This window comes from Ranitomeya variabilis, chromosome 6 (genome assembly GCF_051348905.1).
Source record: "Ranitomeya variabilis isolate aRanVar5 chromosome 6, aRanVar5.hap1, whole genome shotgun sequence".
NCBI lineage: Eukaryota > Metazoa > Chordata > Amphibia > Anura > Dendrobatidae > Ranitomeya > Ranitomeya variabilis.
The window spans coordinates 382,517,938-382,538,415 of record NC_135237.1 but is presented as its reverse complement, the minus strand read 5'-3'; the positions used below and the strand labels follow the sequence as shown (position 1 = coordinate 382,538,415).

The 20,478-nt window shown below is 39.0% G+C and overlaps 1 protein-coding gene across 1 annotated transcript in view; it reads left to right on the top strand.

The window, feature by feature from the left end:
* Positions 1–20,478, top strand: part of ZNF407 (zinc finger protein 407) — a 764,411-nt gene that overhangs the window by 515,771 nt on the left and 228,162 nt on the right. The window contains exon 7 of the mRNA XM_077270085.1: positions 13,098–13,218. Within this exon, the coding sequence (XP_077126200.1) occupies positions 13,098–13,218 (121 nt within the window). The remainder of the gene's footprint in view (positions 1–13,097; positions 13,219–20,478) is intronic.

The window sequence follows — 20,478 nt, the reverse complement described above, 5'->3', positions numbered from 1 at the left end:
ATATATGGGTTTTATTTATCAGAAAGGTATATTTAATATAAGAAAATTGACATTTAATATAAAATTATAAATATTAATGGGGGACATAAAGCTGAGATAATGATAGTGGCTTCAAACAGTTAGGGAGTAATTTTTTTTTTGCCTCCAAAAGCGACCCTTGTATTACTTAGCCAAAATAAAAACTCTTTCCCCAGCCTGAAGCTACTGACAAATCATCCAGTCTCTGCATCCTGGACCCCAGTGAGGAACTGACTGCCTGGGGCAATGGGAAACATGGTAGGAAGCGTGGAACTTCAATCTAGTTGTGGACACTGATGGCACCTCTCATTTACCCCGTTTGCTGCTTGGGTTGTTGTTAGCTATTCTTCCTATTTAGTTTGCAGTCGAATAGGAGTTGTGCACGCAGGATTCATAGTAAGAAAAGATCGCTGGTAATTTTAAGAAGGGATATTATGCATGTCAGAATAGACATACTATAGACCGTATAGTGGTTTAAAATAAATTCTTGAAATATCTTACCTTGTGATCTGGACCACATCGTCTGAACACTAAACACGCTTGATTGTATGGTAAAATGGTAGTAATTATATGACCTGAAGATGTAGCAGTCTACGGATTACCTGTTTAACATCACAGTTTGGAGCTTTCTACATTCCTGTAAATTGTGACCTGACATGTTAGAAGGATATACATTCTCGATATACTAAAAGGTTTTAGGTATACTACTGTTCATTGATGAGTTCCAATACCAATGATAACCATTGCTTCTATATTCTTTTACTTGGTGGGGGTTTCCCAAGCCTCCCAAATAATTACGATATGTTTAAGGCATGCTACTTACTAGCCACATCATCTTCGTAGCCCTTCAAATGGCATGCATGCACAAAACGTCATTCCTTCCTGATCATGTGCAATGCAGCCAGACCACTGTGCATGCCCAAGAAGGTATTCGCAAATTGTCTCTTCAGAGAAAAAGAGGAATAGAACTCTAGTGCCACCTATTGGTAGTAGCAATCCTAAAAGTCAATGTTGACTCTTTAACGAGCCTTGCCACATGACTTAGGATAAAGCCCAAACCAGAGTCTCAATTTGCAGACACTGTGTTTCGGGGGTACTGCCCCTTGTCAGTGCAAAGTGTGAGATCTGGTTGGGCTGTGTGAGAGGTGTCTCACCGGGATCCAAGGGAGTGTTAAGGTTTTTCCCTGGGTAGAGTGGCATGTCAAGCCTGGCATACCATTGTGAGGAGACTTTTAAACCGTGTGGTGCCCGGGGAAATTAAATATGCAAATTGACCCTTAAGAGAGGAAGAGGACTTGAACTCTAGTACATAGTAACACCTTTGTTCATCCGGAGCACCTCAGAAACGATGTGGCCAGTGAGGAGAATGTTAATTATACCCAAGTTGAAGAGACCACCCACCAGAGTAGTCTGTCAAAAATTCTTTCACAAGTGACGCAATATAAACATAGAAGAAGCACAAAAAGAAAATTGGGAAAAGCCTCACTGTGTAGTAAATGTAGCGTTGCTTCTTGTTAATACAGCATGGATCCATGTTGAGCACCAAAGAAAATTGACAAAACAATAAATACATTCTATGACTAAGGGCTTCTGCCAGAAACGCCTCAGAATGGGCTCGGTTTTTTAACTGTCTGGATACACTTTTTTTAACCATATGAAATAAAATGTATTTATTTTTGTTCATTCACCCATGTGGATCCTTCTCTCCTATTTTTGATGCAGTATACCGTAAGTTGTGTTTTTTGGCCATTTCAACAATTTCCTATAACATCAAATAGGGAAGTAAGGCTTTTAAATGTAATGGTGGTTGTTTGGGAGTCATGGAGTACTGATAGTTCTATTTAAAGGGGTTGGCCAGGTTTAGCACAAGAGTCTGCAGTCACTCTCTGTGACTGCAGACCTGTGAATCTTTACAGTGTGCGTTGTCATTATTCTCTGGCACCGGAAGCGGGCAGTCATGTGACCGCAGATTTGACCTATGTACCACTATAAGCATCTTATGTACTCTCATTGTACTGTCATATGATATTAGGCAATAGCTCTATTGCAAGCTAGCATGCCTCTTGTTTTGTATCAATAGCCTTTTTTGGCTTTTTAATTAATAATCATTTATTTTTGGTGATCACTTTGTATGGACATAGCTGTTTTTTCTCCTCTAGTTGCACTCTTTTTTGCTATGTCATAGGCAGATCACATTAATTGGATGGTACCCTCAAATTTCCTTTACATAAGGAGAATCCTAGCAGCACACTACATTCTCGCTGTGAGGATTCACAAGTCTGCAGTCATATAGCGTGAATACAGATATTTGTGCCAACCTGGACAACCCTTTTTAACCCCTATTGAAATCTGCCATACATGTGCAGCACAAGTCAGTAGCAGGTGGATGAAGCGGGCTCACTTTGTGACACACAGCCCGGATGTGACCCCACAGCTGTGGGTGGAGTTAAGCTCTACCTGCGACTTATCTTATTAAATGCCGCTGTCAAACTTAACTGCATTAACAGCATCTCAGCATGGGGGCATGTCATTCTATGCGCCAATCAGTGTTCCCATCACGTGATCTGACCCAACGGGTTGCTATGACAGCTGGGGTCTGTTGAGGACTTGCATTCCTGTCAACATGGAGTTGTCTTCATACCCACCCTGCAGATGGGCTTCAAAGGGAGCCATGATTTTTGCTATGCACTGTGTTATTGCTCCATATAATAGAAGTGATCAGGCGATCATAGGTTCATGTCCTACAAGGGGACTAACAAAGTTTAAAGTGAATACGATTTTTTTTTATAAATGTGAAAAAGAAAACAAAAAAACATTAGTTCAAATCACTCTTCCTTTCCCCTATTAATAGTAAAGATAATAAAAGATAATAAAAAAATTTGAAAAATTCACACGTGGTATCGCCATGCCCAGAAATGTCTGATCTATAAAAATTTAAAAATAACCCGATCGGTAAAAATCGTAAGCAGAAATAATTTCAAATTGCCAAAATTGTGGTTGCTGCAGTAAAGCAAAATATGCCATAACTGCCCAATAACACTGCCGTCTTGCCTCGCAAAAGATAGTCATATGAAAAAGTTTGGGCACCCCTATTAATCTTAAGCTTAACGTTTTATAAAAATTGTTTTTTTTGCAACAGCTATTTCCGTTTCATATATCTAATAACTGTTGGACACAGTACTGTTTCTGCCTTGAAATGAGGTTTATTGTACTAACAGAAAATGTGCAATCTGCATTCAAACAAAATTTGACAGGTGCATAAGTATGGGCACCTCACCAGAAAAGTGACATTAATATTTAGTAGATCCTCCTTTTGCAAAAATAACAGCCTCTAGTCGCTTCCTGTAGCTTTTAATGAGTTCCTGGTTCCTGGATGAAGGTATTTTTGACCATTCCTCTTTACAAAACAATTCCAGTTCAGTTAAGTTTGATGGTCGCCGAGCATGGACAGCCCTCTTCAAATGATCCCACAGATGTTCAATGATATTCAGGTCTGGGGACTGGGATGGCCATTCCAGAACAGTGTAATTGTTCCTCTGCATGAATGCCTGAGTAGACTTGGATCGGTGTTTTGGATCATTGTCTTGCTGAAAGATCCATCCCCTGCGTAACTTCTACTTTGTCACTGATTCATGAACATTTTTGTCAAGAATTTGCTGATACTGAGAGGAATCCATGCGTCCCTCAACTTTAACAAAATTGCCGGTGCCGGCATTGGCAACACAGCCCCAAAGCATGATGGAACCTCCACCAAATTTTACTGTGGGTAGCAAGTGTTTTTCTTGGAATGCTGTGTTTTTTTGCCGCCGTGCAAAACACCTTTTTGTATGACCAAACAACTCAATCTTGGTTTCATCAGTCCACAGGACCTTCTTCCAAAAAGAAATTAGCTTCTCCAAATGTGCTTTTGCATACCTCAGCCGACTCTGTTTGTGGCGTGCTTGCAGAAACGGCTTCTTTCGCATCACTCTCCCATACAGCTTCTCCTTGTGCAAAGTGCATTGTATAGGTGACCGATGCACAGTGACACCATCTGCAGCAAGTTGATATTGCAGCTCTCTGGAGGTGGTCTGAGGATTGTCCTTGACTGATCTCACCATTCTTCTTCTCTGCCTTTCTGATGTTTTTCTTGGCCTGCCACTTCTGGCCTTAAGAAGAACTGTACCTGTGTTCTTCCATTTCCTTACTATGTTCCTCACAGTGGAAATTGACAGGTTAAACCTCTGAGACAGCTTTTTGTATCCTTCCCTTGAACAACTATGTTGAATAATCTTTGTTTTCAGATCATTTGACAGTTGTTTTGAGGAGCCCATGATGCCACTCTTCAGAGGAGATTCAAACAGGAGAACAACTTGCAAGTGGCCACTTTAAGTAGCTTTTCTCATGATTGCATACACCTGGCTATGAAGTTCAAAGCTCAATGAGGTTACAAAACCAAAAAAAATTCTTTAGTAAGTCAGTAAAAAGTAGGTAGGAGTATTTAAAACAAGAAAATGATAAGGGTGTCCATACTTATGCACCTGTCAAATTTTGTTTGAATGCAGATTGCACATTTTCTGTTAGTACAATAAACCTAATTTCAAGGCAGAAACATTACTGTGTCCAACAGTTATTAGATATATGAAACTGAAATAGCTGTTGCCAAAAAAACATTTTTTTTATAAAACATTAAGTTTAAGATTAATAGGGGTGCCCAAACTTTTTCATATAACTGTAAATCCTAACAGCTCCATAGACCAAAAAATGAAAATGTGATAGGTCTTGGAAAATGATACAATCAGTGTTTTTTTTTTGCCACTAAAAAAAATAATTAAAAAACTGAATAGGAGTGGCAAGAAATCCATAAAGTGAGCATTGTTACTTTTATGATTTACACATTTGTTTTTTTTTATATATTTTTTAAACTTTTTATTGATTTATTTATTTTAATTTAATTGGCTGGACTATTCTTTGAGACCCCACATTTTGTCAGAGTGACCATAACTGATTTCTAGTAAATTCTGTTAACAACTAGAACTTCTATTGGTGTAAGCGATTTTCATGGTCCTTTAAATATGGCCTTCTCAATTGATGGAAGCAAAATCCCCACGTTTCAGCCAAGCACATTTTTTGTTAACTTGAAAATGTTTTTAATATATTCCGATTTACTTAAGTGATAGATGGTTAGTTGCTACATTTTAAATCAAGGATGGAAAATGTACTAGATGATGATTGTCGTGACAGTCAGAATCTGTGCTGCTACTGGAGCTGAGAATAGGAATATTAAAACGATCAGCTACAGATGAGAGATTTTCTAGCTTTATTTCAATAATGTTCCCTATTAATACTAATTACACACTGCCCATTTAAAGTCCGCAAGTAAGCTCAGAGGCGGAGAAAGAGGAGAGGAAATGATCACAAATCTGTGAAGCCATCAATGAGTAAGTGCTTGAGTTAATATACTGAAATAAAATAGCTGCTTGAAGTTTTAGTCAATTATCATTTTAATATTTTGGTAGGGAACTGCTTCCTGCATTCCATGCCAGTAAAAAATAGTATACCAGCTGTAGGAAAATGTAAATGTCAGAAATATACAATAGTTAGTAAATTATTTTAATACAATTATTTGTAATAAGGTGCAAGATATTACAGCATCCTTTAACTTCTCAAAAAAGTGGTCGTCAAAAAAATGAAAAAATATCCTCAATATTGAAATAAATGCTCTTTATCTAAATTTTTTCCAGGACCTACAGTTGATCTAAAAAGGAGCGTTACTTCAAAGATTGCCAATTCTAGATGTGCTGTTGGACTCCTACCCACAAAGATTAATACCCCAAACTAAAAACCAGACCCATACTCAGAATTGCTTCAATCAGTGAAGCTTCATTTTGGGGGTACCAAAAAGGCACTTAATTAAACCTATAATTACATCCCCCCGAAAATACAATTAAATGCCCCCCAAAATCCCGAAATATATCCACTTTTATTAATTCACAATTAAAGACTCAAACACTAAAGAGAAAAATAATAAAAACACCCCATAAAACCCAAATAAAAGATCAGGCAGTGTGATCATTTGTAAAAAAAAAAAAAACATGAAGGCAAGTGAAAATCATTCAATGCATCAAAATAGTGGAGGTACAAAAAAAACATGATTAAAATCACAGAGATCTAGGAATTATAATAACTCTCCATTATAAAGACGGTCCCGGGGTAGCACAGAGAGGCATTCCCATGACATGCTGAATATAGATCACACTGCCTAGTACCTTGATGCACGTTTTGCATGCAGCTTTGTCAGGTCCTCTTGCACTTGTGCTCTTTCCTGAAAGCGCTATTGCAGGTTTTTTTTACCTCTTATTTGAGGGCTGTATACCGTCATTTATTATATGGCTGGTTATTTATTGCTTTAGGACTCTGTGTTGTCCAGGGATTGTCTTTAAAATTGGGAATTTTTATAACTCCCAGGTCTCTCAAGTTATGTGATTTTTTTTGTACCCCTATTATTTTGATGTACTGATTGATTTTCATTTGCCTTAAAATTATTTATAACTAACCACACTGCCTGCTATTTTTATTTGGGTTTTATGGGGTGTTTTTAGTTATTTTTCTCTTCAGTGTGTATTTAAATTGTCATTTAATAACATTTGGATATATTTTTGGATTTTTTTGTATTTAATTGTATTTTTTTGGGGTGAGATAATTGTATTTTTAATCCTATCCAAAAAGAATGATTGCTGACCTGAATTCAAAGGGCACTTCAGTAAAGAATTAGTATAAGGATGTGCATACTTTATTCAACCATATTCTTTTATTTTTATTTTTCCCCCTCACAATGACTTCAGTTTGTTTCTCAGTGGATTTGTACAGAGTATGGGTGGTGTAAAAAGATAAAGTTCTGAAATGAATTTTTTTTGTACATCACAATAACGTCATTTTAATGGATGTGTAGACTTTTTTTTATCAAGTGTAAATATTTCTAAACTTGTCCTTATCATAGGCCAGTCATTTTTTATCAAACGTGGTCAAAGCTCTCTTAATAATCAACTCTAAACAATGAGCGCAGCTCTGTAGTGAGCTCTACATCCCTTCACTTAGTTCATAATCGAAATGGTTTGTCCATATGTGCAACTATGTCTCATCTGATTATTTTGTCTGTGCTGCAGTACAACCGTTTGAAGGAAAAACTATAACCTCAAGTGTAGAGGGTATGGTAAAGACTCCACAGACAAACATGATAGAGCAAGAGATCAACACTCCCCAGTTGTTATAGGAGGAAGTCTATAATTCATGTCAATCTACTGCCATAGGACAAGGTCCAGACTCTACATTCAGATTGCAGTTATAAGGGGTTTTATAGACTCTAATCAAAGTGACCTCTACCTCTGTTTTTACCAAATATTGCCCAGTAGCCAAACAAAGGAACATAATGTAACATATAACTATAAAATCTAAACTTCTGCAAGACTGAGTGAAGTAAGATGGGCATATAGTATTGCAAGTTGCCCCCACGTGAACTTACCTTTTGGTTTGAGACCAGGGTCGGACTGGCCCACCGGAGAACCTACTGGCCCAGGCACTGACACCTTCTGGCATTCAGGGCTGGCAGCTGCCTAGGGCCCTCGCTGCCCAAAGGGCCCGTAGGCAGTGGTGTGTCACTAATATCGGCACGCAACCCAGCTAATATGGGGCCCGTGAGTCAGGGGGAACCACCCTGCAACAGCGGAGCAGCAGCTGCATTATACCCTATTAGGTGGCTGCATTATACCTTATGAGGATGCTACATTATATTATATGGTGGGGGCTGCATTATACCCTATAAGGGGGCTGCATTATATTCAGTGGGGAGCTGCATTATACCCTATGAGGGGGCTAAATTATATTCTGTGGGTGGGCTGCATTATACTATATGAGGGGGCTGCATGATACTATATGAGGGGGGCAGCATTATACTCTGAGGGGGCTACATTATATTTTATGAGGGGGCTGCATTATACCCTATGAGATGGCCATATTATATTCTGTGAGAGTGGCTGCATTATATTCAAAGAGGGGGCTGCATTATATTCTATGGAGGGGCTGCATTATACCCTATGAAGGGGTTGCATTATGTTATATGGTGGGGGCTGCATTATACCTTATGCTGTGGCTGCATTATACCCTATGACGTGGCTGCATTATATTCAATGCGGGGGCTGCATTATACACTGAGGGTCTACATTATATTCTATGGGGGCTGTATTATACTCTATGAGGGGGCTACATTATATTCTATGAGGGAGGCTACCCCAACTCCTGCTATATCATTAAGATGTGTACTACCTTAAATTATACCCTGATATTAGCGTATTTTACTGCACAATTGGTGGTATTGTATTTTTTTTTCTATGTAGCTACATAGTGGACCCCAAGAATTATTTTCTCTTGTGGGCCCAAGGTGCTGCAGTCCGACGCTTTTTGAGACCAATGCTCAATGTGTCCGTTTAGATGTCTTTGTATCTTTCTATAGCTGATACATTCTGAGCGCTGTACTTCCACACTGAGAGCTCAAGTCCAGTAGCATCTCAAAAGTTAGCAATGTAGCACCAGTGATGTCACTTGTGGTATGCTAATATGTTGGGACCAAAAATGGTATCTTACACATTTTGGAAAGAGGCGTTTATCATAAAGAAGGAACTACTATACATAAGCACATTATAACAGTTAAAACAGTGCCATTAGCGCTAGTCCGTTAGCAGCACAGGCCTACAGCTGTTGTAAACTCCAGCACAGACAACACACTAAGGTTCCAACTCAACATTTGCAGGATTTTTTGAGTCTTGTTTTTGGAGTCATGACCTTGTTGTCACCTTGGTTGATTTTGCACCATATTCAACAAAATGTCAGCATATGTTTCGATGAATTTTACACAGAATAATATATAGAGTCTTGGTCGAAAGTGTTTACACCCTTGAAATTGTTCCAGAAAATTACTGCAGTTACACATGTTTTGCTATACAAATGTTTATTTCCTTTGTGTGTATTGGAACAACAGAAAAAAACAGAGGAAAAAAAAGGCAAATTCACATCAACCCCAATATTGTTGGCACCTTCCAAAATTGTTGGTAAACAACTTTGTTTCAAGCATGTGATGCTCATTCAAGCTCACCTGTGGCAAGTAACAGGTGTAGGCAATATGAATATCACACCTGAAACCAGATAAAAAGAGAGAAGTTGACTTAATCTTTGCATTGTGTGTCTGTGTGTGCCACACTAAGCATGGAGAGCAGAAAGGGGAGAAGAGAAGTGTCTGAGGATTTGAGTATCAATATTTTTGAAAAATATCAACAATCTCAATATTACAAGTCCATCAACAGAGATCTTGATGCTCCTTTGTCCACGGTGCGCAACATAATCAAGAATTTGAGACACCATGGCCCTGTAGCTAATCTTCCTGGATGTTTTCAGGTTGTTTTGCTGCCTCTGGCACTGGGTTCCTTGACTGTGTGCAATGCATCATGAAATCTGAAGATTACCAAATGATTTTGGGTCGCAATGTAGTGCCCAGTGCCAGAACACTGATTTGTGTTGTAGGTCATAGGTCTTTCTGCAAAACAATGACCCCAAACATACTTCAAGAAGCACCAAGAAATGGATGGAAACAACGTGATGGAGAGTGTTGTGAACTCTATTTCTGGGCTCCCTCTTGTGGTCACAAGTGGTACTGTGTGAGTGCTGTCTTTCTGCAGGTTGTGACTGGCATCAGCTGTCTCGTTATCTGTGGGCTGGTTTTCTATTTAAGCTCACTTGGACTCTCAGTCCATGCCTGCTGTCAATGTATTCAGTGCTATTCTGATTCCTTCTGACTACCTTGCTACCAGTCTCTTCAAGAGAAGCTAAGTTTCCGTTTTGTTCATTTTTTGATCATCTGTGTTCAATATGTTTCTTGTCCAGCTTGCTAATATGTGATTTCCCAGCTTGCTGGTAGCTCTAGGGGGCTGAGTTTCTCCCCCCCCACACCGTTTGTTGGTGTGGGGGTCTTGAATTCTCAGCGTGGATATTTTGGTAGGGTTTTTTGCTGACCGCACAGTTCTCTATCTGTTTTCTGCTATCTAGTATTAGCGGGCCTCATTTGCTGAATCTGTTTTCATTCCTACGTGTGTCTTTTCTCCTTACCTCACCGTTATTATTTGTTGGGGGCTTCCTATATCTTTGGGGTTATTTCTCTTGAGGCAAGTGAGGTCTTGCTTTCTCTTTAGGGGTAGTCAGTTTCTCAGGCTGCGTTGAGACGTCCAGGATTTTAGGCACGTTCACCGGCTACCTTTAGTGTGTTTGGATAGGATCAGATTTGCGGTCAGTCCAGTTAACACCTCCCTAGAGCTTGTTCTTTGCTTAGTAACTTAGCTGGTATTTCCTGTGATCCCCAGCCACTGGGATCATAACAGGAGAGTCCTGAATGGGTCCAGATCTAAATCCCATTGAATATCTGTAGAGAGATCTTAAAATTGCTGTTAGGAGAAGTCACCCGTCAGATGTGAGAGACCTGGACCAGTTTGCAGAAGAATAGTGTTCCGAAAATTCCAGTTGAGAGATGTAAGAAGCTTGTTGGTAATAGGAAGTGATTTATTGCAATTTTTAATTCCAGAGGGCGTGCAACCAAATATTAGGTTGAGGTGCAAACAATTTTGTTAAGCCCGTTTTAGGGGTTTTGTGTGACTTTTATGGAAGATAAAATAATAGAAAGAAATGTGTAAAATGAATGATGAATCGGCAGTTATGACTTTTGTTTTACGGTAACATACATTACACCGCAGCCAGACTGAAATTGTACGGGGAGGTCTAGATTCTGCTGATGTACTGCAGTCTTATGGGGAAATCCAAACTCTACAGTCAAACTGGTGTTGTAGAAGAGGATGTTTAAACTCTATAACTAGACTGCAGCTTGAGGTGGAGGTCCAGACAACAAAGCCAGACAATGGTAGCAGGAAGTCCGGAGTACTTAGTTTGACTATTGTTATGGGTGGTGAACTATGCTATACAATCAGACTACTGCTATATCATATAGACCACAATACCCCACAAGGCAGCCTCTTGTAGTCTGAGGTCCAGCTTCCACAGCCAAACTGCAGACGTGGGGGGGGGGGGTTTAGATTCCAAAATTGGCCTGTTACTATGTGAAATGGACCAGCAAAGCCAGACTATAGGTGTAGAGGCAGTCCATACTACAAAGCCAAAAACCATTGTAACAGGTGGAACTCCAGACTATGCAACCAGACTACAGTTATAAGAAAGATATACAAAGTTTTTAGCCATTTTGACAGTTACTCTAAACTTTGAAGTAATACAACATCTAATCTGTGCTGCATACAATACTTTAAAATTAACATATATATAGGTAAAATATCTTAAAGGGGTTGTCCACTACTGGGACAACTTCTTCTCAATTCTTATGTTTTTCCTCCCCGTAAAATAATAACATCTATACTCTTCTCCTTTGCCGGCACTGTTCCAGCATCGTTGTTACAGACTCACCCTGAGCTCGTGTGACACGATCCCTTTGGCCAATCAGGACTGGTTTCAATCTCCTTTCCTACGAATGTGATTGACATCTGGAGGAAGTGAGAGAGCATCCACATATTTGACTTACTCCAGATGTCCTATATGTCCGCTGGAGGGGAGACTGAAGCCAGCCTTGATTGGCCTGAACTGGTGGTGAGTATAAGTGTTATTTTACTGGAGGGGCATATAGGCGTTGTTCGAGTTGTGGACAACCTGTTTAAACATTTTTCTGTTAAAATATAATATATCTGTATACCATACATGAGTACAGTGTTCAATAAATACAGTAGCATTGTGCTCTGTGGAACTGTGCAAACCTTTCCAGACAATAAATGTATACTGTTTGCAAAAATTCATACTGGCAGTGTTCCCCAACTCCGGTCCTCAAGAGCCACCAACAGGTCATGTTTTCAGGATTTCCTTAGTATTACACAGGTGATTGAATGCTTGCCTGTCCAGGTGATGCAATTATCACCTGTGCAATACTAAGGAAATCCTGAAAACATGACCTGTTGGTGGCTCTTGAGGACCGGAGTTGGGGAACACTGCTTTAAGGAATTGAGCATACTATTCCTGTTGTACAAGATCTAATATTGCACTGAGCTTACCATGCACCAGGAATACAAGGTAGGTGCAAATGTTAAATATAACATAGATATCTGTCCTTATATAATCTGCTGTGTTTACTGTAAATTTATTGCCTCGGGGGATTGCAGCTTTAAGGCACCCTTACATTTTTCCCTTACATTTCTAGATTCTCATTGTATTGATATGAATTGTACAATGTAAAAAATGTCTTGCGAGTTCAACATCAATAAAATAGATTTTCATATGGCAGCAACATACATCATAAGTCATTATTAAGTACAATACCTGGGGGTCTCTCTAATATACATGCACTACTTACAATGGTTCATTTTTGCATATCTATCACAAAGCCATTAAGATTAATGCACAATTTTAAGAGCCATGTGTAAGAGAATAATAAACAGAATATGTAAAAAAGAAAAAGAAAATGTATATACTCACCTTACCGGTCATCTGTCCAGCCCCTCCGCTCCTCACCACCATCCAAGTTCACCTAGTCCCTGTTTCACCTTCTGATCCCTGCTGCTTGCGCTGAAATCCATTGGCCTCTCACAGTGAGCTGGAACTTCTGGCTCACACAGTACCATACTTGGGCTCATCAAAGCTGGAAGCCTCACTGCGAGAGACTTAGGGATTTCAGTCCTAACGGAAGGGATCAGAAGATGCATCAAGGACCGGTTAGGTAATGGTGAGGAGCAGATGGGTCGGTAAGGTGAGTATAAGATTTTTTTTTTAGATTTTTTAACCTTTTGGTGGACCTTTACTGTCTAGAAAAATGGCAATGACAGCTATTTTGCTGAATTTGTAAAAAAATTACAAAAAAATCTGTATGTTTGGGATTGTAGATGTTTGTTCACATATTTGGTATTATTTCTACTCAAATTTTACCGAGCCATATAATTATTTTCTAGTTACTTTATATTGCTTATATTTTGTTCTTTCATAAAGAAAAATATTATGGTCATGTATTCCAGGCGAGAAACCATTCAAATGTGATGAATGCAATTTTGCTTCCACAACTCAGTCCCATTTAACACGGCACAAGCGGGTTCACACAGGGGAGAAGCCATACATGTGTCCATGGTGTGACTACAGGTAATTGTGCTAAATTACACAAGGCCTTTTTGTCTATATATGCTGCTGATATTTGGAAGATAGGAATAAATGACAAATATTTTGGGTCATTTTCCAAGTTTTGACGGCTTTTAATTAATTATTGCCATTTACTGCTTTCTTATTATGATCAAGATGAAATGTTTCTTGCAATGCAATGTAGTTTCCATTTCCAGTCATATCTATTCGTCTTCTGTTTGTACATTTTTTTCTTTGTAAATCATGCATCGGATCTTGCATACCTAGAATGCAATGGGTGCTGTTAGAAGTCTTGCCTAGGCTTCTCATTGCATCTTCTCTTTGTATTAACCGTATAAACTGGCAACGCTTTAACTGTACGATGTGGGCATCTATGTACTCTATTAGTCATGCATTATCTGGCATCCATTTCACTGACGCATCTTAAATAAGTATTGAAAAGCTCTCATAATGTATCCATTGCCATAGATTTCACTTTTCCAAAAAATAGTAAGCTTTTAACAAATATGTGTTTTACCGGGCTCAATAGAATCTGAATAACAGGCTACTACACTTTTGTATTCTATTATTTTTGTGGATTATTGATGTACATCATATTATTAGAGGGTGATATTAATAAAGATAGTATGCTTCTGATATCACTGAGTTTCCTAGAAATTTTGCTAGAGCTTACCTTCAAAATACTTAGTTTGATTTTATTATGAAATGCTCGTTGGTAAAATAAATTATTTTGGTCAACAATTACATTAAAAGGGTAATTTCAGATTACAAAAATGTCAACTTTTCAACAAATAAAAGTGCCTCTCTTGTCCCTGGGCTGCCCGTAATTGATATGTTGTCATCCGTTGGCAGTATGTTCCATTAAACACTACTAATCTACTGTATTCAGTCCCCTTGATATTGAACTGTCGTACAAAATGTGAAATGAAAAAGGCCTTATTTTCATACATGACGCAGGGGCTAATGTTTCCACATGTGGTACATGCAAGGACAGCCAGAGGACTGCACCACAGTTGCGGCAGCATCACTTTATATAATGCAGTCAATAACCTATCCGATAGATATGGCCCTACACAAAAAATTCTTCTGGTGCTGATACATGTAATTATCTAAGTGATTAAGGCTCTACACACTGTCACAACTTAGTAGGATCGTAATACTTTTATCTATAGTGGTAAATGCATGTGGGAAAAAAATGCCTCTGGATTAGAGATGGACGAACCTGAAAAGTAAAGTTTATCAGGTAATGGAAAGGAAAAGAGGGGATGTTAGCTCACCATATGTAGAAGCTCCTTGTCTAGCAATGGATCCTTGCACGGAGCCGCCCTTTTCTGGAGCATGGGTCACAAATATAAAAAATAAGTTTTCTCCAGTGATGGACTTATGAATAAAACTTAACGTTTATTGTATTGCCATTATAAGAGCAAGAACAGGCATACCACGGATACCCTGAAGGCAAAACCAATGCGTTTCGCCAGCTAGGTGTTAGTTATGGTTTTGTGGAATAGTAATGTTTGGGGTCCGTACTGAACAGCTACTGTTTGGGCACAGACCCAAAACATGAACTTCTCTAGGAAGTCTGTGTTTACTGTTCTGGTTAAGCACCCCTAACATTGGGTATGACAACGCCAGAAACACCAGCAGCTCTGATCGGTAGTAAGATTATTACTTCTGGCCAGAGCACCAGCAGCTGTGTCCGGTGGTAAAAAGTATACCTCTGGTCACAGAGGCGTTGGCTGATGAGAGAGTACAACTCCCATCAGCCTACTTCTGCTGCCACTGATAACTGCTACAGAAGGTGCCACTAATGGGAGTGTTCATCAATCTGTGCCAGTGCTATAAATAAATAAAAAAATGGCAGTGGTTCCCCTCTATTTTTGATGACCGGCATGGCAAAACTACAGCTGTGGGCTGCAACTTTCAGCTGTCAGCTTTATCATGGCTGTTTATCAAGAACAGAGACATCCTCATGCCGTTTTTTTACATTATTTAAATAATTTTTTTTAAATGACGTGGAGTCCCTTCCATTTTTGACAGCCAACCAAGCTAAAGCAGACAGCTGGGGGTTGGTATTCTAAGGTTGTTACGGGCCCATGGATATTGCCACTCCAGGCAAAAAGTAGCAGCCTGCAGCTGCCAAAGAAAAGGCACATCTATTAGATGTGCCAATTCTGGCACTTTGCCCAGCTCTTCCCACTTGCCCTGTAGTGGTGGCAAGTGGGGTTAATATTCGTTGGGGTTGATGTCACCTTTGTATTGTCAGGTGACATCAAGCCGACGGATTAGTAATGGAGAGGTGTCTATAAGATTAACCTCATAGTCATATTGTAAATAAATTATTTGAAATAAAAATGCATACCGTTTTACTTTTATTATTTAAAAATAGAAAACAAAATTATACTCACCTTATGCCCTTTCCATTGAAGCCCTTGTCGACTGTAAAAAAACTGAAAAGAATAAACAATACTCACCTAAAGCTCATTCCATTCAAGCCCTGGTCTCCTGTAAAAAAAACAAAAATAAATAAAAAACAACCATATCCATCACTTGTCCAACATACTGTCCCTTGACGTAATCCATGTCTACGATGGGTAATTTTAAACCTGGATGGTGCCAAGATGCAAGTGTTCACGCTGTAATCCATGGAAGAATGAACTGCAGCATCGGTGACATCATCGAGGTTAGCTCAGTTCACTGAGATGGGCTGATGAACTGCGGTGACCTCAGTGAGATAACCGCTGGCATCATGAGAAAAAGTCTCACGATGCAGCCCTGAGCTCAGTGAGTTAACCGTGAGAAATTTTTCAATGGATGCTACAATGGATGTTCGGGCTCTCCATTCATCTGAATCAGGTTCGGGTTCGGTACTGTTCTTTTCGGGAACCAAACTTTTTTTTTTAACTGTTCAGCGAACCCTCCAGACCCGAACATCCAGGGGTTTGCCCATCACTACTCTGGATACTCCAAAGCTAATTCTGGGTCGGTAGATGACAATGTGTGTGCTCCCTGTAATGCTTTCCTTTATTTGCCGAATTGCTTTGAAAAAAGTAATATACAGTGCAGTGCTTATTGTAGCTTGAAGCAGCTGTTTTACTAATCAGTCAGTTTTTTCCCTCTTTCATTTTATCAGATTCGATTTGAATGCCATGAATATATCAGACAATGTGCTGAAAAAAAAAAAAAAAGTCTTTGTGAGTTAGTTTAGTTTTTAATGCCATTCACTGTGTGGTAAAAGCTTGTTAAAGGGGTGTTCACTTTCAGGAAAGTGGGCCCCAAACTGTGTGAAGTATATAAAATTAAAACATTTTCAGATATGCAGCATTCCTAGCTCCAGCCCTGATTCCTGCTTTTTCTCCTGTCCTGGTGTTATGACTACAGCCTGATGTCCTGTCAGCAACACACATCATGGCTCTAGCCAGTCACATTCGATGCTAGGCTCCACACATGAGCCGTTGAGCGTAGTGATTGGTTAGAGCAGTGATGATCTCTGTTGACATGACATCACCACTGTTGTCAAAACACTAAGACCGGAACAGTGGTGGGAAGCTTTGTGTGGTACACCCTCCCTAGGTCCAGCACAAGTCATAGTGTTTTGACTGAATCATATCAACATCCCACATCATTACTCTAGACTTTTACTATTCTCATTAACTAGTTCTCTGAGTTTAGCAGTGCACGCTGTCAACCTCTTTGCATGGGCACTGAGCTCAGTGACTGGCTGCGGCGGAGATTCGCGCTGTTGACATAACATCACCACTGTAGTTAAGATACGAGGACTTGAGAAGTGGCAGGGACCAAGGGAGGCCGAGTACTTGCTGAGTTCGTTACTTTATGTATTTTACACCGTTTTTGGAGACACACCAAAATATGAGTTGTTCTTTTTTGCTATATTACTTTTAACAATTAAAGTACATTACAAAAATATTAAAAAAAATGTTTTTTGTCACCATATTATCACCCTAAACTATTTTCACATAAATTGTACTATGGAAGTGCTTTTTTTTTCCGGGGGTGAACCATAGCATTTATTTATGTAATTTTGTTTTATTACTTTTTGATCCTTTTTTAATTCAATTTTTTGGGGAGAGGTGATTTGACAAAACAACAGTTCTGGCATTTTTATTTAGCCTATCCTGTCCTACATTCACCAGTGACAAAAATGGCAGACATGGGTCCTTTTGTAGGCCCCCAACTTTGACAGCCAAATGGCACCTTTAGGTTGTGTTACGGTTGGAAATCGATGCGGTAAGAGGGAGGCATGCCACCTTAGATCAATAAGGATTGCAGCATCTAATGTGAAAAAATGATCAGGGTATAAGCCGTCAACCGTAAATCTTGAGCCCCCTCCATCACGTGACGCCCAACATGGGACATACTTGTAATTATGAGAAGAGGTTAAAAGGAAGGGAACATGGGGGATTGGGTGATGTCAACATAAATGTGCAATCACCTGAAAAAATACTGAATTGTAATATCAGATCATGGAATCATAGAATGTTAGAGTTGGAAGGGTCCTCCTTAGTCATCATGTCCAACCCCCTGCTCAATGCAGGAGTCACTAAACCATCTCAGACAGACGTCTATCCAGCCTGTCATTCATAGATCATTCATAGCAGTGTATAAAAGAGGCATTGTATTCTAATATTTATATAGTTAGGGCTTGTAGTTTGTATGAGAAGCTGTATTGTAATTCTCCGTGTCATTGTAAAGTGTAATCTCACTACGGGGAATGTTCTGCCTGAGATTTCTTCCATTGCTGTGTTATAGAAGGTGAATTACACATTTCTAAAACCAATTTCACATTGTTTTTAAATCGTCTGTCGATTGATTGGAATTTATAATCTGCTGCTATTATTTTTTGTTGTTGTTGTTGCCTGAAAAATCTGTATTTTGTTAACATAGCATACTGTGTTGGCCTTTTATATCAGCCATGCTGCAGGTTTGTGTGTTCATGTTGGCGTATAAAAAACCTTATTCAATTTGCATATAAATATTTATGACATTTCATCCATTCAGGATATGTATATAAAGTATGTGGGCTTACTTTACAACTGCCTGTAGCCTTTTTCCGTACACTTGACTGCAATCATAAATATCCCGCACATTAAAAATCATGATCATCCACCAAATCATTTATTACTGTTCAGAGAAGACCTAAGTGATATGATCACAGTCTGATTGGTTGAATCACAGGCTCTAGAAACGCCGGCCATTTCAGCACACCAAACAGAATTTCTAAATGCAGACTATTATGTGTGGCTTATATCACAGATAAATTCATCAGGATTAGTATCCTAAAGAAAAAAAAAAAACAATTTGTGGAGAAAAATGACGAAATGGTGTTTTCCATGAACACAGAATTTGACACTATAAAATAAAAGGGTGAGTCAAAAATTATCTGCACTATGACTGTAAAATTTTATTTTAATCAATTTTCAGAAAAAGACAAAAACATCATTTTTCAACATATTCCCTCTGATTTTAAATACGCTTTGTCCATCTCTCAACAAGCTTTTGTAATAATTGTAAAGTGCTGCGGAATATATTGGCACTTTACAAATTAGATTATTATTAACTATTTCCACATTAAAAAAATATTTTAGGCTGAGCTGTGCGCCATGAGAAAGCAACTCTGTTTTCACCTCTTCATCAGTCGTGAATCTTCGTCCATGTAGGTATTCTTTCCACATAATATAAGTCTGTCACTCATTTATCCAACAAGATCAGGTCACACTCTTTCAATGCTGTCATCAGTTGTGGACTGTCGTCCAGCCCTTTATTCTCCTGATACTTTTGAGATTCTCTCTGAATTTCTCTATACATTCATGCAATGATAATATTTTGCTATAAAACAGTTTCTAGGGCTGCAGTCACAAATGGACTGATGCAAGACATGCAATAACTGACGAAACAGTGATATTGTATGGAAAGTGCTGATAAGTCATCCTAATATACACTGTGTTCCAAATTATTATGCAAATTGGATTTAAGTGTCTTAAAGATTTAATTGTTTTGTTTTTCAAATAAACTCGTGGATGGTATTGTCTCAGGGCTCAATGGATCACTGAAATCAATCTTAAACACATGTGATAATTAGTTTTCCAGGTGATTCTAATTAAAGGAAAACTACTCAAAAATGATGTTCCACATTATTATGCAGGTCACAGGTTTCAAGCAATATGGGAAATAAAAAGGATCTCTCTGCTGCTGAAAAGCGTTAAATAGTGCAATGCCTTGGACAAGGTATGAAAAAATTAGATATTTCACGAACACGTAAGAGTGATGATCATACTCTGATGAGATTTGTGACTGAAACAGAGCACAGACAGAGTTCATGCAAATAAAGGCATAATGTGGAAGTTTTCTGGCAGACAAATTCATTGGATTAAGATAGCAGCTGCCAAAATACCATTACAAAGCAGCAAACAGTTATTTGAAGCTGCTGGTGCGTCTGGAGTCCCTCGAATCTCAAGGTGTAGGATCCTTCAAAGGCTTGCTGTGGTGCATAAACCTACTATTCGGCCACTCCTAAACAGTGTTCACAAGCAGAAACGGTTGCAGTGGGCCCAGACATACATGAAGACTAATTTTCAAACAGTCTTGTTTACTGATGAGTGTCGAGCAACTCTGGATGGTCCAGATGGTTGGAGTAGTGGATGGTTGGTGGATGGCCACCATGTCCCATCAAGGCTGCGACGTCAGCAAGGAGGTGGAGGAGTCATGTTTTGGGCTGGAATCATGGGGAACCAGCTGGTAGGGCCCTTTAAGGTTCCTGAAGTTGTGAAAATGACCTCAGCAAAGTAAATTGAGTTTCTGACTGACAACTATCTTCCATGGTCTAAAAAGCAGAAACGTGCCTTCAGGAACAAAATCATCTTCATGCATGACAATGAATACCTCTGAGTAATTGGCTGCTATGGGCATAAAAGGACAAACTCATGGTGTGGCCACCATCTTCCCCTAACCTCAACCCTATAGAGAACCTTTGGAGTATCATCAAACAAAAGATCTATGAGGGTGGGAGGCAGTTCACATCAAAACAGCAGCTCTGGGAGGCTATTCTGACTTCATGCAAAGAAATACAAGCAGAAACTCCATAAACTCACAAGTTCAATGGATGTAAGAATTGTGAAGGTGATATCAAAGAAGGGTTCCTATGTTAACATGTAACTTGGCCTGTTAGGAAAATGAGCATTTTCAGTTCTTTAAAACATATCAAATGTTTAGAAATACTACTGTGCCTAATAATTTGGAACAGTGCAT